Genomic DNA, 22,402 nt, shown 5'->3' with positions numbered 1-22,402 from the left:
ATTGACATCATCAAACTGAGTTTGCGAGAGCAGATGTAGTGTCAAATGAAGGAGCTTGCAGTTTAGTTCTGCATAAATACTGACTCTTTGGGCAGGAAGTATCTTGTTCTCATGGCATATTGAAGAGGTTACTCCTGTGATAGAAATTCTCACAAGTTGTGAGGCCTGGGGATTCAAGTGATCAAAGCCAAACCCTAAATAGAGCCATGAGCTTTAAGTTGATTCTGGGGCCAGTTTTCATGTTGCCCAAAAGGACAGTTTTAGGGCTGAAGGAGTGGACTTTGGGTTCAAGTGACAGAGTGGATTTTAGGTTCAAGTGACAGAATGGATTTTGGATTCAGGTGAAGGGTGGACTTTGGGTTCGGATTACGGAATGGACTTTGGGTTCAGTTACGGAGTAGACTTTGGGTTCAGGTAACGGACTGAACTTTAGGTTCAGCTGATGGAGTGGGCTTTGGGTTTAGCTGACAGAGAACTTTGGTTGTAGGTCAGAGATGCAGAAACAGTTTGAGTTGGAGTGCTGGCTTGGAATACTGTGGTCCAATGTGGCCACTGTTTTCTGATACTGCTCATGAAGCCATTGGGTTGTCCTTGGCATTCTGCTGACTCATCCAAGTTGGTGAGCAGAGGGAATTCTTAATTTTGATAGTTGCTAATTCACAACCACATTTTCAGAGTTGGTATTATAATGGACTGAACAGTTTGGAATCTGCTAACTACTATATTTACCAAATATATGTAGTGCTTTGATAATATTTACTGAAGATTACCAGACAGAGAAACTTCTGAGAAACTCATGCCCTTAGGATGCTGTGGAAGAAATCATTTCTTTTTAGTAATATATCTTAAATGCTATAATATTACTGTAATATGAAGTGATTTTCAGATTCATAGTAGCAGAAGCCTTGCTATGTGTTGGAGCAGAAATACTGAGCTGCCAACTTTGTAACTACCACAGCTGCCGCTTATCTCGCTACTGAAAGATGCTTCTAGACTGGGATATAGCTCAGTGCTAGAGCCCTTGTTTGTGTCTATGACCTTGGGTACAATTTTTAGCACTGTCAAAGGGGGAGAAAGAAGAGCTTTGGAAACCCAGGCCCTGTGGGAGGTTTGAGGGGTCATTATTTCTTTCAACTGTGAAAGTGTGATACAGTGGTCTTCAGGCATTGCCTTTTAGCTTTGCTTTTGTTTTGCCTAGGATTGGGGTCTAACCTAGGGTTCTATGTGTGCTGAGAAGCTCACGGCCACTGACCTAGTTCCCTAGGCCAGGGTAATTTCCAAAGAACATATAATTGGGAGTAGAATGTTTTATGTGTTATTTAGTAATTAAAACTACTCTTTATTTTTTAAAAAATATATTTTTTTTATTATGCACACCAGAAGGCACCACATCCCATTATAGATGGTTATGAGCCACCATGTATTTGCTGGGGATTGAACTCAGGACCTCTGAAAGAGCAACCAGTGCTCTTAACCTCTGAGCTGTCTCTCCAGTCCCTAAAACTACTCTTAATTTAAACTGTTTTGACAAATTTATGTACTTCTGAATTGCTGGATACCCATTTGATTTGTCTATGATGCTAATTTCATTGACAAGTCCTGGTGGGTATGCCCTGGAAGGGATTATCTCATAAAAGTGGAGTTTGGAATTCCTTTGCAGATGTCCTGATGGTGGGTGGTACTTACTCAGTGAGGTGGAAGGTGTGTAGTTGGTTTGCGTGGTGAATGCAGATGAATGCGGGTGTGTTCGGTTCAGTTGGCAAAAATGAGTGAAACAGTGGAAAACACAACTTTTCATTCCTTGTTTCTTTAGGTCATGAACCTTAGCACTTACAGACCACAAGTAATTTTACTGCACTTTGATTAGTTGATTGCAACTTAATTTTAACCTAACTTGGGTATGAAGAACTGAGACTTAGAAATGCAGAATGACTTGCCCAGAGTCACATAGTTTTAGAAGTGGCAGACATCTAGTTTCAGCCCCTAGGGTGTCACCCACCACATTTGCTCTCACGGTTCCAGACGCGGTTCCCTCCCCTGCCAGCCCTCTTCTGTCTGTTACCTCTGTCTCGGGGCAGCACCGACACAATAGTCTCTAGTTAGCGTCCAGGCTGCTATTCTTGTTCTCTCCAACTCCTTCATTATAAAATAATACTCTGTCCTTCTCTCTCTCCTCCGCCTTCCCCCTCGGAGGTCCTGTGCCACTGACATGCATCTATAGCTCCAAACGATTATTTTTTAAAACAAACAAACCTTGTTGGGTCTTGTTTCCCATGGTGGGGATGTTTTAGTTGTAGAATAACAAAGCTTTCTCTGTGACCCCCCAATGGCTCCCTTGGCTGCCCCTTTGCCCGCACCTCCTCATCCTACTCTCTGTGCTTCTGGGAGCTTTCTCAAGTGATGATTATTAGGCTCCACTTTTGGAAAACAACAACAACAAACACAAAATCTGGAACAGCTCTGAGAATGGCTCTGAGAGCATGGGTATTTGATCACCTGGGTTTGGGAAAACTGTGCCCCAGAAACAGTGTGTCTTGTAGATATGAGTTGTTATTTAGACCTGTGAGCCGTTCTTGGCCCTTTTCCTTTTCACTCAAAGGAGGCCTTTCCTTTGAATTCTTAAGGGTTATGTTCAGATGATGAGAGATGCCGAGCTAGGATTTAGTCTAATGATGGAACATTTCCCCTGAATTGCTCATTAATTTTGGTTAACTTCTTGTGTATAATTGAGAGACTTCTCAGCAGAGTGGTGGGAGTGAAAGAGAGGAAGAAGAAAGGGGGGAGAGAAGGGAGGAGGAGAGGGCAACGGACAGGGATGAGGGAGAACTCTTGGGGGGGTCAAATCTCAGTGGAATTAATACTACCTTTCATGAATCTTAAGAGCGTTCTATTTAACTCTTTCCTTTCCTTTTCTTTTTTAACCCATGTTATTCCTTCTTTGAGAGAGAGTCTCATGTAGCCCAGGCTAGCCTGTAACTTGCTATAGTGAGGAGCTGTGGGCTGCTTTCCTGCCACCCGGCTCCCGGCCGCCTGGCTAGGTTATGCCCCGAAATAATTACACACAAACTGTATTCATTTAAACACTGCTTGGCCCATTTCTATTAATGTGTGTAGCACCACGAGGTGCGCTTACCAGGAAGATTCTAGCCTACGTCCATCCTGGGTTGGAACTTCATCGCATCTGCCCTGGAGAGCAGCAGCCTGGCATCTGTCTGAGGCGTCTTACCTCACTTCCTCTTCCTCCCAGAATTTTGTTCTGTTTACTCCACCCACCTATGTTCTAACCTATCAGGGCCAAGCAGTTTCTTTATTAATTAACCAATGACCTTCCTCCATCAACTTGCTATGTATCCAAGGATAACCTTGGACTCCGGATCCTGCTGCCTTTGCCTCCTGAGTGCTGGGATGGCAGGCATCGGCTACCATGCCTCCTTTATGTGCTGCTAGAGGGCAGACTCAGGGCTTTGAGCACACTCGATAAGCTTTCTCTTCTGAGCGACACTCCATGCCGCTTCCAGTTTTCTTATTTGGGAAACAACAAGCAAAAACAACTTGAAGTATATGAAATGCAAATATTCAAACATGAAACTGTAACTGAATTAAAATCCCTGTCTGTTTCAAAACAGAAAAGAGCAGATTTCACCCTGGTCAACATATACTGTGCATATATGGTAACCATGAACCAGAAAGACCAGATTTCATCCTGGTCAACTTGTACTGTGCACATAAGGTTAACCCATGAATACTCTCTTACTTTTGCTTTCTTTCTATCTGTTTTGGCTGGTCACTTTGAGATGTCCTTTTGAAATACAAAGTATTGCAAATAATAAAGGCTGGGGATACAAAAATGTTAATAAAATAATCATTTGTCTATTAAACATTAAAAAAATCCTGGAAAAATGTTAAAAGCCTTTGTAATAACCTTGTCTATAGGATTTATATTCTAGATTAGGAATTTTATGTGGGACTAGAGAGATGTCTCAGAGGTTAAGAGCACTGACTGCTCTTCCAGAGGTCCTGAGTTCAAACACATGGTTGCTCACAACCTCTGTAATAGGATCTGACTGCCTCTTCTTGTGTACATGAAGACAGATCACACAAAAGCATAAATAAATTTTTTAAAAAAGAATTTTATACAATGCTCATATATATGTAACTATACATAATCTTTAAAATCGTATATAATTCATACTAAGCGTGATTTGGTTTGAAGTGATTTAATTGTACCTGTGAGTATGCATAAAATGAGAGACTATTAATGTTAATTATGCCATTTCTTTATTCGGTTCCTCCTATCAAATCACATTGTTACTGCAGTGCTCATTCCTGTATCTCTGATAGTGCTTAAGAAAGTTTTAAATTGAAAGGAGTTTTCCTGGCTGATCTCTAAGCTCTCCAATGTGGCAACTGAGGCACTAAATTTTAGTCAAAAATAGAGCTGCTCTTCATTTTGGAGATTTCCTCATTCCTAAATAGGGAGTCAGTGTTCCTAGCCTCGACTCTGCCCTCTGCTGGTCACTTCATATTCTGCAAGGGGACTATTAAGTTCATTTCTAAATTACAAAGTTGTTGGAAGACAAATAAAAATTCTTCACCGTGAAATTTACTAGAAAATTATAGTTTTTATTTTTAAATAAAATGCTTAGATACTTTGTAAAATTAGAGAGAGAGGACATGTTATATATTCCCCAAGATAATAGCACTTGCTGTTTACTGTGTACAGAAGGAAAAAAAAGCAAAGATATTGTTAAGGTTACAGCAATGCTAGGAAAAAAAAAATTTGAATGGGTGTAAATGCTAATGTTGAAAAAGTAGTCTTTGTCTTTTTGTTATGGGGGTCACTCCACCAGCATCCCTTTGTTTGTTCAATTAACAACCTCCCTTCAAAGGAGACAAGTTTTTAATCAAGTTGAATTTGCAACAGTATTGACCCAGACTTTGTAACTTTTCCCCTTTAAGGAACTATAGGGTGGTATAACAGGTGATATCGAGACATAAAGGAAAGGTCTCTGATACTCTCAGAGTAGGCTACCAGGAGAACTTTGAGGCACGTCCCCTAAACATAGTCAACAGCAGTATACATGGGATCTGGGCTGGTCTCTTCCACACACAGGGATAACATGAGCACCGATGAAACCAGACCTTGGCCCCTCCAGTACCCTCAACTGTCACAAAGAAATTATCAACAAGCGTGAAGGTAGTTTGACAAAGTTAAGGTCAAGCAAGATACATAAGGGAGGCACATCTTGTTTCCAGTCTGGGTCAGGTTTTAACTAAGGTTATACTGACATTTAATGGTAATTTCGCACTGAAGTACAGCAAGGGTGTAGGGTTCCATGATAGGATTTTTTTTTTTTTTTGTTGGGGGGTATTGTTTACTTGAGTCTTGCTGCTCAGGTTGGCCTAAAACTCAGTCCCTTGGTCCCCTGCCTCAATTTCCTGAATGTTGTAGAGCAGAGAGAATTCATCAAGGCTCTTTTAAAACTCTTTTGCTAATACAATTACATCACTGGTAAAAGTCAAGCTAACCTTCATCTTAGATGCCTCTTTTAGTGCCTGTAGTAACCATTTCTGGAACTCTTACACTGAGATGAGATTTACCTATGTCATCGGGACCTTGCAGCACCCTTGGAGGTATTGCTGGGTTTGTTTTAACTGGGAGGAGACGGCTCATAATTATTAGCAGAGAAATGGTTGGATCTTGGGCTGTTAAACTATACAATGCCTGTTTTGCAGGACTCGTTGAGAGTCTTTTAGGATAATTGTTACGGGCTGTGCATACCAATGTGTAAGGGTTTTAGAAATCTGTCCAAAGGCCAAGGGACAAGTTCTAAGAGGAGCCTATCTTTGTAGCTTTAGAAAGAAGTATGAGGTTAAAAACAAAAAAACAAGAAAAACAGAAAAACATGTTTTCACTAACTATGCACCCCATGGAAGGATATGCATGGATGCTACAACTTGGTACCCTGTTTTCAGTTGTTGATTTAGAAAGAACTTGTTCTTGCATGTTGTGGTGATGGGGGTGTGTGTCTTGTTTTTAATCTGTGGTGATAACAGTAGTCATTTGGTGCTAGGTTTCTCCCAACCTTTGAGATCATCCCGATCTAAGCGCACTCCCTGGAGTCTGCTCTATAAGGGGCAGAGTTCTCACCCATCCTCATCTGGTTTCAGCCTGCTTCCTGTGCTGTAAATAGTCACCGACAAGCTTTAATGCTAAGCTTTAATTTTAGTTTTGTGAGTTTTTCTTACCCCCTGTGAAGAGACCCAGCAGTTAGCACTAACGTATGCAGAACTTCTGTTTCCTACATAGTTCAGCTCACACCTTTGAGAAACGTCAGCTCTGGAGTGCCAAGGGCCGGAGTCTCAGAAAACTGTGAATGCAGTTTCCTATGGGGTTTTCTTTTTGTTTAAGGAAATTGTTGCAGGCATTGAGACATCCCTCACTTTTGCAAGAACCTTGAGGACAGAAGGAAGACCGTCTCTGTTAACTGGAGCTTTTAGGGTACAGCTTAGACCATGATGCCATCATACAATAGGTTGAGTCAGTTGCCACATTTGAATGTGGCCCCACTGGGAAAAGGTAAACTAACCGGGACTAGTCACCCCTCACCCCAAATCCGTCTTCATCTTTGATGTACTAGCTTAGGTTTAAATAGAAGGCCTTATAGATGCATAAATAAGCACTCTAGTCAAGGTGCGGTTCAGACTTCATCGGCTTAGCCGACCTCTCTTGTAAGTTGGTCTAACAATTCAGAAATCTGTGAAATCTCTTATTGGGAGACATCCCTGCCCCCATGGCACCTGGGATTCATGTTTTCCCTTCTTTCAGCATGAGACTCTTGGGAAAATTCTAGCTCCTTGGTGTTCATTGTTTCTGCAGCCTGGTAACTGGAGGAAGGTTCCGGCTACATTTCCTGACTTTTGTTTCTTCCCTTCTGCAAACGGTGACATCACTGGGAGCAGGATGGAGACAGACTGAGAATTCATGTCTCCAGTTTGGGCTGAAACAGTCCATAAGTTCATCTTTCCTGTTTCTCTGTGTGCACCACTCTCTTTTAATGCTGGCAAGAGTTTGGAACTGGAGCCAGATCGTACTGTCCAGGCTCTGGTAGTATGACACAGTGTCTATGACATGAATCATGCTCTCCTTGTGTTACTCAAGCTCTCTCAGAACTCTGGGTGCTGATGGGACCTATTATTTTCACCAAAAAGCTTCTTGGTTTGAGATTCATGTGCTTTCTATTAATTATGACGAAGCTAACAAGTAAAAGACAAAGAGGATACAGTACAAATGCATTTCTACTGGGCCTACCCATTTAAGAAAGATGTATAGTCTGAGTCTTGGGAGAGTTTCTGCTCCAGTGGCTGAGAGGCGAGAGACAGTTCTCACAGCAGAATAACAGGGCAGGTGTTATGCAGGGCTGTGTGATGTGACTGGGAAGGAGTATGATCCTTTGCACCTGCACTTCCCGGTCACGTGGGAGCCTGGAAGAGGATGGTACTTTCGTGGTTACTATGATAAAATAGCAGACAAAGGCAACCCAGGGAGGAGTTAGTTTAGGATCAGGGTTTGAGAAAACTTGTCATTGTGGGAAAGCCATGGTGGCAGGAGCATGAAGCAGCTGGTCACATTGCCCTCAGCTGCAGAGCAGGGAGTACTGAATACTGGTTCTGGGGTCACTCTTACCTTTTATATTCAGCTTACCTTGCTCCCTGTGGAATGATGATGTCAACATTCAGCGTGTGTCTCCACCTTAATTAACTTGATCTAGAAACTCCACTAGTGATTTGCTCAGAGGTGTGTTCCTGTGGAATCCCTTCCCACTGACCCTGACGATTCACCTTCACAGAAAGGTCAAAAGGCAAGTTGTTTGGGGAAGGATAACAAACTTCTAAGATTGAAAGTTTCTGTCTATGTGTATTGTCAGTGTCTCTGTGTGCGTTTGCCATGTGAGGTGCCTGTAGAGACAAGGGAATTGGAACGCCTGGAGCTGGAGTTACAGGTGGTTAGGAGCCACTCAGCATGAGTTCTAGGAACGAGACCCATGTCTTCTGGGTGATCAACAAGCACTCTGAAAAGTCAAACCATCTCTCTATCCCTGAGAGTATTTATATAGGGGCACTGCTCTGGACAATCTTGGTGCTTTCAAGAAATGTTGAAGCATCTTGGTGGCAGATGCACAGTGACTCCAGAGGATGGAGGATGGGTAGATGGCACCATAGGAGGTTCTTCATGGGCACACCAGCTGTCACAGTTCCATCTCGGGACATTTGGAGAGCTTCAAGTCTTATGGTAGCAGATGCAGGTGTACCTATTTTTGCTGTTTGTGAAAATTGCTTCCCATCGGACATAAGGAATGCTCCAGCATTGGGGTGACCGTGGAGAAATCTGCACTTGGTATGAAAGTGTAAAGCCACTGAGATGAATGGGAAGTGAGTTCTAGTGCCATATCTAACATACAGAACATCGTTCTTGGTGGTGTGGTGAGAATGTGAGGTACTGACCTATCAAAGGTCGTGGTTTCTAGTTTGGAAAACTGAATGGGCAATAGTTTATATGTAAGAATTCTCCGTAATTCATATTCTTAATTTGTTGACCTATACTTTGTAATTAATTAGTCCATTTAAAAAATCCTCAGAGCTGAGCCTACAAAGGCAGAAGGCACAATGGTCAAGAGTTCCTGCTGCTCGTGCAGACAACCCGAGTTCAGCTGGTACCACAGAAGCCACCGTCAGCTGTAACTCCAGTCCTAAGGAATCTGACTCCTCCCCTGAACTCTGCAGGCACTACACTTCCGTGCACAGACATAAACACAGACACACACATATAAACACACAAACAAAAGCAAATAAAGTCTTTTCAAAAGATCAGTAGCATAATAAACCTCAAAGCTGGCTTCATGATTACTGACGTATCAATCCTAATTAGATGCCTTGACTTTAACTAGTGGCTAAAATTGGGCTTCTAAAAGAATGTGTGTGCAGCTGAAAGCAGACTTGTGTAGAATGAAATATTGAGGCATATCAAAACCTGTCTTCAAACACTTCTAAATTTGGAAAAATTTATTTTAGGGTACTTAAAAATAAAAAATGATGACCTGTTCAAAGCTGTGAGCACCTGCAAGGCAGTTTCTCCCAAGTTGCCCATCATGCACTTCCAGAGGATGAGGGAGGAGGTGACGCTGCATCAGGAAAATTTTTCCGTAGTGATGTAGGAGACGGTGATGCTGGTGTTAGTCTCTGAAACAGGCAACACCTTTGCTTCATGGGAGGAATTTTAGTTAATTGGGACAAAACTGCAAGACCAGAGATAGGATGGTAGAGGATGCAAAGGACTCAGCGATGGTCAGTCTTCCTGTAAAGGAAGGCTTGCCTCTCGAGGTTTGTCTGCAGAGAGGATAAAACAATTTTTTTTTTTTTGAGCAGCAATTTGGAGCTTATCCATCTGCTGAGTAGTTGGAATTGTAGAGGCAGTGAGATATGCCAGGATAATACATACATTAACTGCCTAAATGACAGGAAAATCATGAGAAAAATGAGGGTGGACATTTATATTGTCAGTTTCTTCTCAAGGTGAAGATAACTTTTTATAAATGTCCTAGAGAAATATAGTAGTTTTCTGTCCATCCTTTACAAGAAGAAAGGGTGGATCGTTCCACTACTGACATTTATAAAAAAAATAAATAAAAAAATAAAAAAAATTAAAAAAAAGAAAAATGAGGGCTTATGCCTCCTAGGAAAATGTTCTACTAATGAACTACCTATTCAGCCCTTCGAAATTAATTTAGTCTTGGGGCAGGAGAGATGGTTCAGTCCTTGAGAGTGCTTGTTTTACCATAGTTCCTGAATTTGGTTCTTAGCACCCACTTCAGGCTGTGCATACACATACACAGACTTATACACACATAAAAAAAAATTAAAAATTCAGTTTTATATAGGTTGTGTTTTCTTGTTCTGGGAGTTGCTTCCAAATTACTACACAGAGGCTTATATTTGATTGTAAATGTTCAACCAATAGCGCAGACTTATTATTAAATAGCTCCTATATTATAAATTAGTCCATATTCCTTATTTATGCTCTGCCATGTGGTAGCACCTTTATTAGTATGGCACGTTGCTCTTGCTTCTTTGCGGCTCTTCTTGACCTCTGACTATACCCTTTTTTTCCTGTGTCCTCACTTTGATCACCCACCTATACTTTTTTGCTTTGTTATTGGCCAATCAGCTTTTTGTTTTGTTTTGTTTTTGGTTTTTGTTTTTTGAGACAAGGTTTCTCTGTAGCTTTGAAACCTGTCCTGGAACTCACTCTGTAAACCAGACTGGCCTTGAACTCACAAAAATCTGCCTGCCTCTGCCTCCCAAGTGTTAGGATTAAAGCTCTGCACCACCACTGCCTGGCCTGACCAATCAGCTTTTATTAGCCAATGAGAGTAAAAATATTCACACTGTAAGAAAGGATCGGTCCACAGCAGTTTGAATTATATTATTTAATTGTCTAAAAAGCATTTTTATTCTCTACAGTGAAAAACGAAGTACCGTAGAAGAGAGTTGTTTACGTTTGCTTTCCTACTGAGAACTAACATTGTATTTGGGCTCACAAATCCATTGGAAGGACTTCATGTTCTTAGTAACTGTTATTAGGCGAGTAACTCCTTTGAAATGTCATTCAGAAATCAGCTTTTTTTGTGGCTATATGCCAAATCATGGTGCTTTATTTTCACTTCTGTTCAAAATATTGCTGTGGGAAACTCCCAAACTTCAAATCAGAATTGTGTGAAGGTAAGGTACCAATAATCAGGAAATGAGTATACTTACAACTGTGTTTGGCATTATTTATCAAGCCCGTGCAGTATCAAGGTAGTAGGAGGCACAGACCTTATCTTTCTTTTGCAGAGGGCACAGCCAGGAAGGTTTTCACTGTATAAGCAGAAAGGCCTGAATTTGGGTAACAGGCAGCTATGTGAAAAGCGGGGGTGGCAGTGCAAGCCTGTAACCCTAGAGCTACAGCGGCTTCCCAGGGCAATCTAGCCCAGTCAGCGAGCTTCTGCTTCAGAGAAAGAGTCTGCCTCAACAGTGTATGAAGAAAGCAGTATATGAAGGCACTTGACATTGACCTTTGCTCTCCACATGCATGTGTACACCTGTGGGCATGCATTTACATGCACACATGCGCACGCACACATGCACACATACACAGGCACACACAACTAACATCATCATCATCATCATCATCATCATCATCATCATCATCATCATCATCATCATCTTCCTTCTCTGCCCCAGTCTGATCCACCTACTCAAACCTCTTTAGGTCCCCATCAAACCCTACCCGGGGGCATTGTGACCCAGAGTACTCATCCTGTGTTCAGGGCCAGAATGTGCAGTCCTTACTTTCTACACCCCTAATGTTGCTGTATCGTTTGTCACCCACAACCTCAGGTGACTGGTCACCGTTTTGTTCATTCTCTTTGGTCCATATATTTCCTATCTCCATGAGCTGTATTTCTGCACAGACTCTTATTCCTGGAATACGTAGCGTTCTTTTCCATGATGTCGTAATCTGGTTTGGCTGATCCTGGACTTGAGCTAGAAAACATTGCTCTTTGGCTTTTGTTCTCTTGGTAGGAATTAAGGAGAATTTATTGGTTCTTTAAGCATTTGTTAGATTTCAGTAGCAAAGTCATGAGGTCCTGGGCTTTTCTTTGTTGGAATTTATTTATTCTCAGTATCCTTCATTGGCTAGTGAAGGTTATCTACCCCTTTGTGGTCATTGTTGGCAGTTATTTTTGTTTTTTCTTGGCTACAAAATTTCTTGGCCCATTATCACCAATAACATCCAATGGTTCCTTGTAATGCCCATGCTGTTGGATATAGTTTCTGTTCCAACTCTCATTTTTCTTGTGCATGTATGTATAGCTCTAGCTCGTGTGCATCCTAAAGGGACTGGCCTTGTTCTGAAGTCCTGATGATCAGCTCTGAGGTATAGGTCCCCAAGGGAGCCATCTGGTTTGCCTTCTGGCATGAGGTACACCCAGGAACCTTCTCATTTTGTGTGCTTTATCTTGACTGCAGCTGGCGAAGCATTCCTTTGCCATAAGAGTCCTATATAATCTTGCTCTTGCCAGGTTCATTGACTTCTTCATGCCCTTTGTTTCAACTTCCAATCTAGGTCTCAAGCATCTATTATTATCCTTGTGGTGTCCATGTAGAGACTATTCTCTAACTTTCCTGCAAGTATTTCAACAAGTTTTTCTTTTTTAAACTCTACATTTTTAAACAAGTTTTTAATGGGACATCATCCCAGAGTGGCCAAACATGCTGGTAGTTCCCACTGATGAGGAAACTGAGAAGAATAATCACTTGAACCCTGGAGTTCAATGCTAGCTTGGTAGATAGTGAGAGAGGACCTACCTGAGAACCCAAAACCAAAGCAAGCCAAATTCACACCAACAAAGCTAAAGAGACATCATATTTAGATGGGTTAAAGACCCATTTTCAGGAAGTTGTATAACTCTGCATCTGGAGTGTCTCATGGCAGGCCCATGTAATATTTTTTCTTCCAAAGAGAGACACTTAGGTTTTACTATAATAATAATAATAATAATAATAATAATAATAATAATAATAACAACAGCAACAATAATTGGGGCAGATTGAGAGAAGTGGTGTCTTAATGGTTCTATGTTGTACAATGTAAGATGCTGTTTGAATGCTTTAGATGTGTCTGCATATCTGCATGTATTTGAGTGTTTTTTTACATTTTGTAATGTATTAGCCATTTATTTTTCATGATTGAATTGATTTCCTTTTAAATTCCTTTTTAAATGCAGCAAGACCAGCTTTACACCTGGGCTGCTGTTAGTCAACCCACACATTCCATGGACTACAACGAAGGGCGATTTCCCAGGAGAGAACCATCCAGGCTTCCTGATGAAGAACACAGCCCCAAGGCCGTTGATGCAGGTAGGATATGGACAGCCAGCTTTACAAAATTATGTGATGGAATGTGTAATTGTAACACTTGCTTGGGAGTGAGTCTCTAGTCTCTTGCAGGTATTTTTTTTAAACGTATCTCCTGCAGGCAGCCCATTAAAATCAATGGGAGGCCTGAGACAATGTTCTTATGGCCGTGTCCAAAGATGCTGGGCTAGAATGTAGAGAAGTAGTGGATGTACTGCGATTTTCCAGTCCTTTCTGCTTTTATTGAAGTTTAAGAACCATTGTCAAAAGATACCCACCCACCAAGTTGAAACTCTACATCCTATTTGGGCTAAGAGACCCTCAGGGGATATTTTTCTCTATTATCTCTGAATTTCCTTGCTTAACAATTTCTTTGTATGTCTAAGCATTCTTTTCTTTACCTATAAAGATAACTGGGAAAGGAAAAATAGTGATGTAAATTACTTAAATCTCACTTTAAAATAATCATAGAATATTCCAATGTAATCTATATTTTCCTGAAAAATTATTATTTTTTCTTTTCCTTTTGTTGTCTTAAACAATTTTGTGTTCTTGACTGGGAAGATAATATGAGACTAGCCTCAGTGTTATTTGGAGAAATTCAGTAGAATGATGGCTTCTTAATAGACTCCAGACTTGGTAAACTGAGCAGAAGTAAGAACCATCTTCTGGTATAGAAATGAAGACTAAATGGAACAGCATTGATTCTACTTGCAGATCTTTCCACATCAGGTTTTCATAAGTGATGCCGTGGGTTTCAGAGCTTAGGTCTTGACCACCGGCACTGGCTCAGTGAAGGAGAGATGGCCGAAGAAGTTGAATCTTGGCTTGTTGTGAAAGGGCAAAATATAAGACTATGAACCTTGGGCTCTGCATTACATCAGCTTTGTGACATTAGGCAAATTTCCAAGCTGCTGTATGCATTTCCTCATCTATGAAATGTTAATGAGAATAGCATCCACTGTGCAGCATGATTCGGAGGACTGCATGAGCTCATGAAAAGCATTAGAGTACAGAGTCAAGTGCCTGGGCCAATGGAAGTGCTCAGCCTTGTTGCTATAATTATCATTAAAGTTATTTCATGATATTATCTTCCTCATATCTTCCCTTGAATACCAACAATGACTCTGTCAATGGTTTGCCAGGCTTCACATTTTGCACAGCATTCTCACCCTCTTGTTTTTAATCTCAGTTTCTTGGCAAATGTATTTCGTCATGTATTCTTTTAAGTAATGCACCAAATGGGATTCTACACAGTATCCCGCATTTTCCTTTTTAAGTGCCCTGTATTTTGGAGAAACTGTTTAGTATTCACTAGTTGGCATATAATCCAGTAGAATAAAAAATAAACACAAGTGAGTGAGAGAACAGAGAAAACTGTTCATGTAAGATTCTGTTTACTACAACACTCACAGACAGCAGTTGATCAAGGGTCCAGGTAGAATTCCACACATTACAATCTTCATAGAAAAGAGAGTTTTGACAGATAGTGACTGAAAATCCAACATATGAATATAGACATTGTTGGTTTCTTTGTTGTTGTTGTTTTGTTTTGAAACAAGGTTTCTCTGTGTAGCTTTGGAGCCTGTCCTGGAACTCCTTCTGTAGTCCAGGCTTACCTTGAACTCACCAAGATCTGCCTCCTTCTGCCACCCAAGTGCTGGGCTTAAAGGTATGCACCACCACCACCCAGAACATTGTTAGTTTTAACAAAAGAAAGATTCAGATAAAGATTTTGATCCCATTATATGTATAATTGTCTTTAGGCTAAAGTGCTATTGGCTGAAATTCGTAGGTACAAATGCAATAGTTTTAAGCAATTTCATTGAGAGCCCTTGGAACAATGGTTTCTATCCTTTTCTGCATTTGCAACTTTGGTTGGCATAATATTTTGATGCCCTTACTGTATATTTTTCAACTCTTCTGGCAAATTAATAACATAATTTTATAATACTTGTGAATGCTTTAAAAGAATCTATAGGTTACTGGAGTAGCATTTGGCTGAGAATAAATAAAAAGTGAATATTTATGGGTAGACTAATGAAACTTGATCCCAGTCTTTCCCTACATAAGCATCTGCTCTAAACAGATCAAGGGCTTTAGCATTAGATCTGAAAATTTGAAACCATTGTATACTTCACAGAGGCACAGGTAAGTATGGTTTTGGAGACAGCTTTCCAAAACCTCAGAGCATTTTAGAATAAAGGATTGCTTAAAATTTCAATCTGTACATTCAAGGAAAGTTTCAGTAGAGTGAGATGACACCTTATAATTAGAAAAAAAATCTTTGCTTTCTTTACACCTTGTAAGGAGTAATATCTATAGAATATAAAAACTAGACGAAAATGAAAAAAAGTCCTCCAGTTGATAAATGGACAAAGGAAAAGAATTTAAAATGGGAAATGTAAATGGTAATTAGAGATACGAAAAAGCCCTTCAGCTATAAGGAAGTATACAGGAAAACTGTGTTAATATTCAGTTTCAACCCATTTGGAATTGCTGACTTCATGAAAATATGATTAATAAATCATAATGAGACTGTAGGAAAGGGGAAGGAATATTGTTCACTGTGCTGGGGATGAATTAAAGCAATTGTGTCCTTCACAGTTTGTGGAGGGGAACAGAGATATCATGGTAATCATAAGTTAGACTCAATACAAGTATTGCATGTTTTCCACTCATATATGGAAGCTACATTTACTATATAATAAATGTGTATGCAATAGGAGACATGGAAGTGAGTGGAAAGGTTTGTTTAAATGAGATACTGTTGATAGGGGACAATACTGGTTAATTCGGAGGGAAAAGCAAATATAACATTTTTTTCTCATGCAGAATGTGTGTGCGCGTTCATGCACACTTATGCACACACATGTTCAGTGAACACAGATGGGAAACTATGGTGAGGGGAATCTCTCAGTGGGAATTGTAAAGTAGGACAGCAGAGTAAAACAGTAGCGTGTGTGTGTGTGTGTGTGTGTGTGTGTACACACATGTATGTGCTCAAACGTATCCTAGTGAAACCCACTATTTTGTGTGCTAGCTAAAGAGAAATTAGTAGAAATAATAAAAAGATATAGGTGGTCATATAATTGATTTACACATAATCAAAGAATTAATTTTACTGAAAGTTCGTCTTTGTAGTGGCTGGAAGAGAAATGAGTAGTTTTTTTTTTTTTGTTTTTTTTTTTTGGTTTTTCGAGACAGGGTTTCTCTGTGGTTTTGGAGCCTGTCCTGGAACTAGCTCTTGTAGACCAGGCTGGTCTCGAACTCACAGAGATCCACCTGCCTCTGCCTCCCGAGTGCTGGGATTAAAGGCGTGCACCACCACCGCCCGGCAAAATGAGTAGTTGTAAGGAAGGAATTAGACATGCTCACTTCACTCAAGTCCCTCACCATTTCACAACCATGACACTGGCCAACACAACAAATACAAACAGGTTTGCCTTAAAAAAAGCAGCAAAGGTACAGGCAGTCCTGAGGAATAAAAAAAAAAAAACCCTGTGTGTGTGTGTCTGTGTGTCTGAGTGTATGTGTTTATGTGTTTGTTTGACTGTGTGTGTGTTCATGTATTAAGTGAGAAGTTGAACAGAAACTTTCCTGGGAAGATCTTCCAACGTCAATTTTCTGACTGAATCAACCGTATTTGTTTAAGAAAACATTTTAACAGCTTAGGAATATTTAAGATGCACAAAAGGAGCACAAAGGGAGATGGATCAAATGAAAAGAATCTAGGATGAAGTAAGAGAGTGAGTCTGGGTAAGGTCAGCTCATGGCAGTGTATCTCAGAAGAATCTGCAATATTTTACGGTCGTCAGAAATGGATTCCTTCATTTCAGAGTGGAAAGGGGAACATGAGTGATTGTGTGCCATTTCACTCATCATAAGGTTGAAGCAACAGTTGCTTAGGGAATCACGCATTTTCTAGCCTATAATATCCAAATGATGCCGCTGATGGTCCCTATGAAGAAGGATTTTAGAGGTCTGGAGAGATGACTACGTGGTCAAGAGTGTTTGCTGCTCTTCCTGAGTCTAGCGTCCAACAGCCCGCGACCACTTATAAATGTGAGATCCAGGGGTCCTAACACCCTTCTCTATCCTGCACAGATAACCATACACATGAGACTTTCTAAAAACCAGATATACGCATGCACACATAAATCAAAGCAAAGACAAATTTCAAGAGAGATGTTGTATGGTGTACCACAATGTAGTATCAACAGCCCATTTCTGTGTTTTCTTCAAATGTCTTGACACTGTTTAGCTAATAAACTAATACAGGAATAACCAAGGATGCAGTGCTGTGCTCTGTCTCCCTGTGCTTGTCACACAACCCAGGGATAGAAGGATGGATTGTATTTCTGAGTATTGATGTGTGTGTGGGAAGGTATGTTCTATATTTTCCCTTTTGCCAGCTAGGTCCTTAGTGGGAGTATCTTTTGTTGGCAATGATGAGATGGTTCTACCATCAAAGAAACAAACAAGAACGTATGGATGAGCCTATTGGAACATGTTAAGCTCTCCCTCCATTTATACCTGTCATTAGAATTAAAAGCATCAATCCTATCTGAGACTACAATCATAATGCATGCAATTTAAATTCTGTTCAGTAAATTATCTGTCTCTTAAATTAACTAGATTTGAATGAAATTGGTGTATTTTAGTAAGAAAGATGAAATCCAGGGAATTTTAACTGTGCACATTACTCACAGTGTAAATATCTGCTTGATATATTTTGTATTTTTGGACTGTGATTTATTTTATTTCCATTTTTAGGAGAGAGACATATGCTGCTGATCTTACTGCCTTCTCTTTCCGGTAGTCAGGGGTAGCCATTCACACCTGTAATCCCATGCTTGGGAGGTGGAAGCATCTGGATCATGACTTTGAGAATCATGAGCCTGTGTTCTGGAGTGAAGCCCCGTCTCTAAGCACATAAACAAACAACAGATTGCATCAAATTAAGCTTGTATAAACCCAACGACTTTAGATTATGCTTAGAATTTTGTGAGGTTATTTAAAAAATACAGAACATCAAAAGATTTGTGAAGAATGTTATTTCCCCCTCCTTGCTTTATGGTGGCTTTAAACCAAAATTGAATAGTTTTTTGTTGTTTTTGTTTGCTTTTCAAAGGGACAATGAAGGTGACAGTTCTCTATGTACCTCCAAAGTATAGTCACCTTGTTGACTCTGTAACCATTCTGGTATTTAATGGAGACACTTCCAGTCTAAGACCTGGTTGAAAGTGAGTTTGAAAAGAAGACTTTGGGTCATAGATTGAGGGAAAAATGAGAAATAGGTGTGTTGCTTTATATAAGGGACACTCACTGGTATTGAGGAAGCACAATATAGGACCAAACTGAGCTGCTTTCTCAAATCCACCTGCCTAGTGAGGGGGTCTTGAGTTGTCACTCACAAGGGAACTATTTTATTCTTGTGTGGTATCATTTCTTACCCACTGCCCACTGCACGGCACGAGACTTTTGTTGTTTGTAATTCTTTTTGCTTTTTTTCCTTCCGGGATTTTTTTCTCTCTTCTAGTCTAGTATTTTCTTTCATCTTCATATTTCAACTACTTTTGATCTTAGTTCTCAATTTATTTTCACTGTATGTCTCAGCAGAGTAAATTAATTTGTACTTTTTATCTGAGTCTATAGATTCCTATATCCTAGCTTGTGGCCTTGCAGGGTATTTTGAAATATGATTTTTTTATTTGCCATTTTAACACAGAGTTTCAGCAAGAGATCAATAGGAAGGATGAAGATAAAGAGAATGAACCCAATCTAGGCACCTGCTGGATGGGATGGAGGGCAGCTGAGAATGTGAGTGTAGGGGTTCAAAATATCTGACTGATAATGACTCTGATAAATAGTCTTCTGATTATATTATTCTGCTCAACACACTTGTCAACATTGCCCACCCGAGTCTGGAAGCTGGCTTTTGTCGATAGCTTACCAGTTCAAGAACTACAAAGGGAAAACAACAACAACAAAACAACTAAGAATCCTTATGTACATATCTGATGTAAAAACAAACAAGACAAACACTAGAGTATAAGTAGGAGATCTATAGCTCTTACTGTAATATTTAAGAAGACAGAAGAAGAAGAGGCTTTTCCTTTCATGTCCCCTAAGCAGGGACTGTCAGTGAGTCTCTATTTGGGAAGAAGTACAAGAGATGGAAGCAGATTTGGGGTTCCTTTATTAACTGTTGATGTGCTTTCAAACAAAAGATCTCCGTTCAAATGGAGATGCCACTGGTGTCAAGTTGAACACGAGAATATGGTCGTGTGATTAGCCCGATGGGGTAGTGCTGTCTGGGGCAATTGTTGCATTGTAAAGTCACTTGTTTATATTCTGACACACTCTGACATCTGTTGGCAAGTGACTATTCCATGCTGGTCTCTGACTTTTGTTTCTAAAGATGCAATCTTAGCTGAAGTTCAGGAAATAAGTAGATTTCTGCCTCTTTAGAATTCATTGCTCCCCCCAACAAGGCTTGCCAATTCTTTAATGGTAACACAGTTCCTTGACTTGACAACATCTCATTTGTTTTCATTCCTATATTAACTCTGCAACTGTTTTAAGCACTTGCTGTTAGCAAACTCTTCCATTTGTATAACAGGAGGGCATTTGACAAAAGGGCCTGCTTCCATTGAGTGTATGTTGTGGAGGAGTGTGCTGCTTAGTGTTTTATTATTATAAAAAGTACATGATAAAATCAAGTTGAAGACTGAAAAGAATTATTTTGGTTTATGATTTCAGAGGTTTCTATTTGTGGTAGCTTGGTTCCATGATTTTGAATCTGTGCTGAAGCAGACCATTGTGTGTGTGTGTGTGGGGGGGGGGGGGTCCATGGTGAATCAGAGCAGTTACTTTTCTAACAACTGGGAACCAGATAAGGGTGATGTATAGAATCCTATTATATTCTTTAAGAGATGCTCAAAGTGACCAACGATGCCTCATTTTCCAAAGTTCTCCTAACCTCCCAATAACACCACCAGCTTGAAATCAAAGCCTTGAAGACATAGTATTCAGGGAACCTTTTTAACTCCAAAGATAATACAGAATAATAGATAAGGGTAAAGAGATGAGCTATGGAAGGTAGGGTGTGATGAACAAGTAAGGAGTCTTAGGGAGGTATGAAGATGCAGTTATAATAGAGTCCACAGAGGTGCAAGATGAAAGAGAGGTGATGTCATGTGGTAGAATGTGGGTGCATAGAAATGGGTTAAGTTGTACAAGCTAGTTAGTAATAAACTCAAGCTATTGGCCAAGCATTTATAATTAACATTAAGTCTTTATTTGGAAACTGGTGGGCAGGAAAGAAAACTCTACCTAAGGCCCCAGCAAAATTCTCAGAAGAGAACAAGGAAACAAGAGTGTTGTGGGAAGGGTGTGTGTTTCATGTTTGAGGACAGCCATGGGGGTAGGAGCATAGTGAGCTAGTCGGGAAGATGGGATGTCTACAGAGATTGGGGAGCATAGGCAGATAATACAAGGCCAGCAAGGCTGTGCTGAGGCTATAATGTTCATCTGAATACAAGGAAAGCTTTCATTGCAGCTTCACGGTTCATCATGTTCTTTAAACACTAACTACACAATATATTTCAGTAGCACTGTTGTGTAATCCTTTATGACACTATGGACAGTGACTCCTCTCCTGTATTTGCAGTGTCTTGTGTATAACCCTGCCCCTAATACACAAAAGACTTAGACTCCTACATTCATCTTGCCAGTGAGTGGGCTGCTCATTTCTTTTTTTTTTTTTTTTTCTTTTTTTTGGTTTTTCGAGACAGGGTTTCTCTGTGGCTTTGGAGCCTGTCCTGGAACTAGCTCTTGTAGACCAGGCTGGTCTCGAACTCACAGAGATCCGCCTGCCTCTGCCTCCCGAGTGCTGGGATTAAAGGCGTGCGCCACCACCGCCCGGCTGGGCTGCTCATTTCTAAAATGCAGAGGATGGATGAGATGTTTTATTTTTATATACTTACATTTTCACATAGAAAATACTCTATAACTTCAACAACAACAACAACAACAACAACAAAAATCTCTGTTTATCCCATGTGCTTCCAGTATGATGAATTTGTCATCTCGCAGAATCTCAAATGACAAGAACGGCTGAAGGTAAAAAATCCCTTCAGAATCCCTTCTTACTCGTGCCTCCAGGTGGCAGTATTTATCATACATTGCAGAAAACATCATGGAAGGCAGAACAAAATTTGTCAGGACTTCAAAGAGCCTTAAAAATTCCTTGCTTCAAGACTAAGGTGGTCTTATCATGTATGAACGTTCACTAAGTGAATAACACAGTTAACATTCTTAAGCAAGGACTTCTGGGGAAAACAAAAATCAATTAGGAAAAATAATTAAGGCTAGTCTGCAGAGCAGAGTATCGGGCGCCTCCTGTTTGTGAAATATCTAATGACACAGGATGTCATCGTGTGTTTATTATACTGAGAAGCAGGCATAGTCACATGCTGCAATAATGGTTTGGAAAAAAGGACTGGATATTTTTGATACTTACTGTAAATAATACATATCTGGTGGAAGTTTTTGCTTTTAACTAAGGAAATGGGAAATTTGATTCTTTAAGGTATTGACTGTCTGCTTCCTTTCCAATCCAGAACCTCAATCCTCTATTTTGGAAAGCCCGAAAAAATGTCCAAACGGTGTCCAGCAGGTAAGAAAGCCTCATTAGGATGGTAAATCCCCAATTCCATTATCCGCCTTCACACAGTGATAGATCTGTGATTGGCATTTCCTCTCTGTACCAGAGGCTGGGCTTCCCAAGCGTTAGCTCACAGGAGGATCCAGCCAGGTGAAAGGAAATGTTCCTCTTAATTTATACTTTGCAATCTTATGCATCCTTCAAGTAAAACCATGTACAAGCTTTATAGATCTGTATGATTCTATATCCAACCAGAGAGCCAGACCCATCGTTTGCTTTCTCCAGCAGAAATTTCAGGCCACATCTGAAAATTTTGTGCTGTGACATGTCTAAACACAGTCCCAGGGGTAGCCCTTAAAACAATTTTGGCATGACCTTCCTAATATCTAATAAGACACCCTTCACCATGGATAGGAACAAGGCCTTTGTGCATGGTTGGCAATGACTGTGTTACTGAGGTCCCAAGACTCTTAAATGGCTAAAGGATGAGGCATTTGATGACATCTTTTTAAGATACTTTTATCTTTTATTACCCATGTCTGTCAGCCCCATTTTGGAGAGGTAGAGACAGGAGGAGCCTAGAATCTCACTGGCGTAGTCAAATTGCTTCATTGAGAGACCTGCAAAGGAGGAGAATGATTAAGGAAGATGTTGGATATTTACTTATGGCCTCCACATGCCTGCACAAACATGCTCTGACACATATGCAAACATACACATACAGAAATAAATAATTTAGAACATCCAGAAAGGAAACATTTCATAGAACAA

General features: G+C 40.3%; 1 protein-coding gene and 1 non-coding gene across 2 annotated transcripts in view; both read left to right on the top strand.

Moving 5' to 3' along the window:
- Nucleotides 1-22,402, top strand: part of Fmn2 (formin 2) — a 310,252-nt gene that overhangs the window by 47,451 nt on the left and 240,399 nt on the right. Inside the window, exons 3-4 of the mRNA XM_057769091.1 lie at nt 12,831-12,963; nt 21,588-21,643. Coding sequence (XP_057625074.1) covers nt 12,831-12,963; nt 21,588-21,643 — 189 coding nt within the window. The remainder of the gene's footprint in view (nt 1-12,830; nt 12,964-21,587; nt 21,644-22,402) is intronic.
- Nucleotides 9,543-9,670, top strand: LOC130875243 (small Cajal body-specific RNA 24). The gene has a single exon (XR_009057181.1). It is a non-coding gene; the product is annotated as a small Cajal body-specific RNA 24 (non-coding RNA).

The sequence above is a fragment of the Chionomys nivalis genome, chromosome 5 (genome assembly GCF_950005125.1).
Source record: "Chionomys nivalis chromosome 5, mChiNiv1.1, whole genome shotgun sequence".
Classification (NCBI taxonomy): domain Eukaryota; kingdom Metazoa; phylum Chordata; class Mammalia; order Rodentia; family Cricetidae; genus Chionomys; species Chionomys nivalis.
Note: the sequence above shows the minus strand (reverse complement) of the source record. Positions and strands in the feature narration are given on the sequence as shown.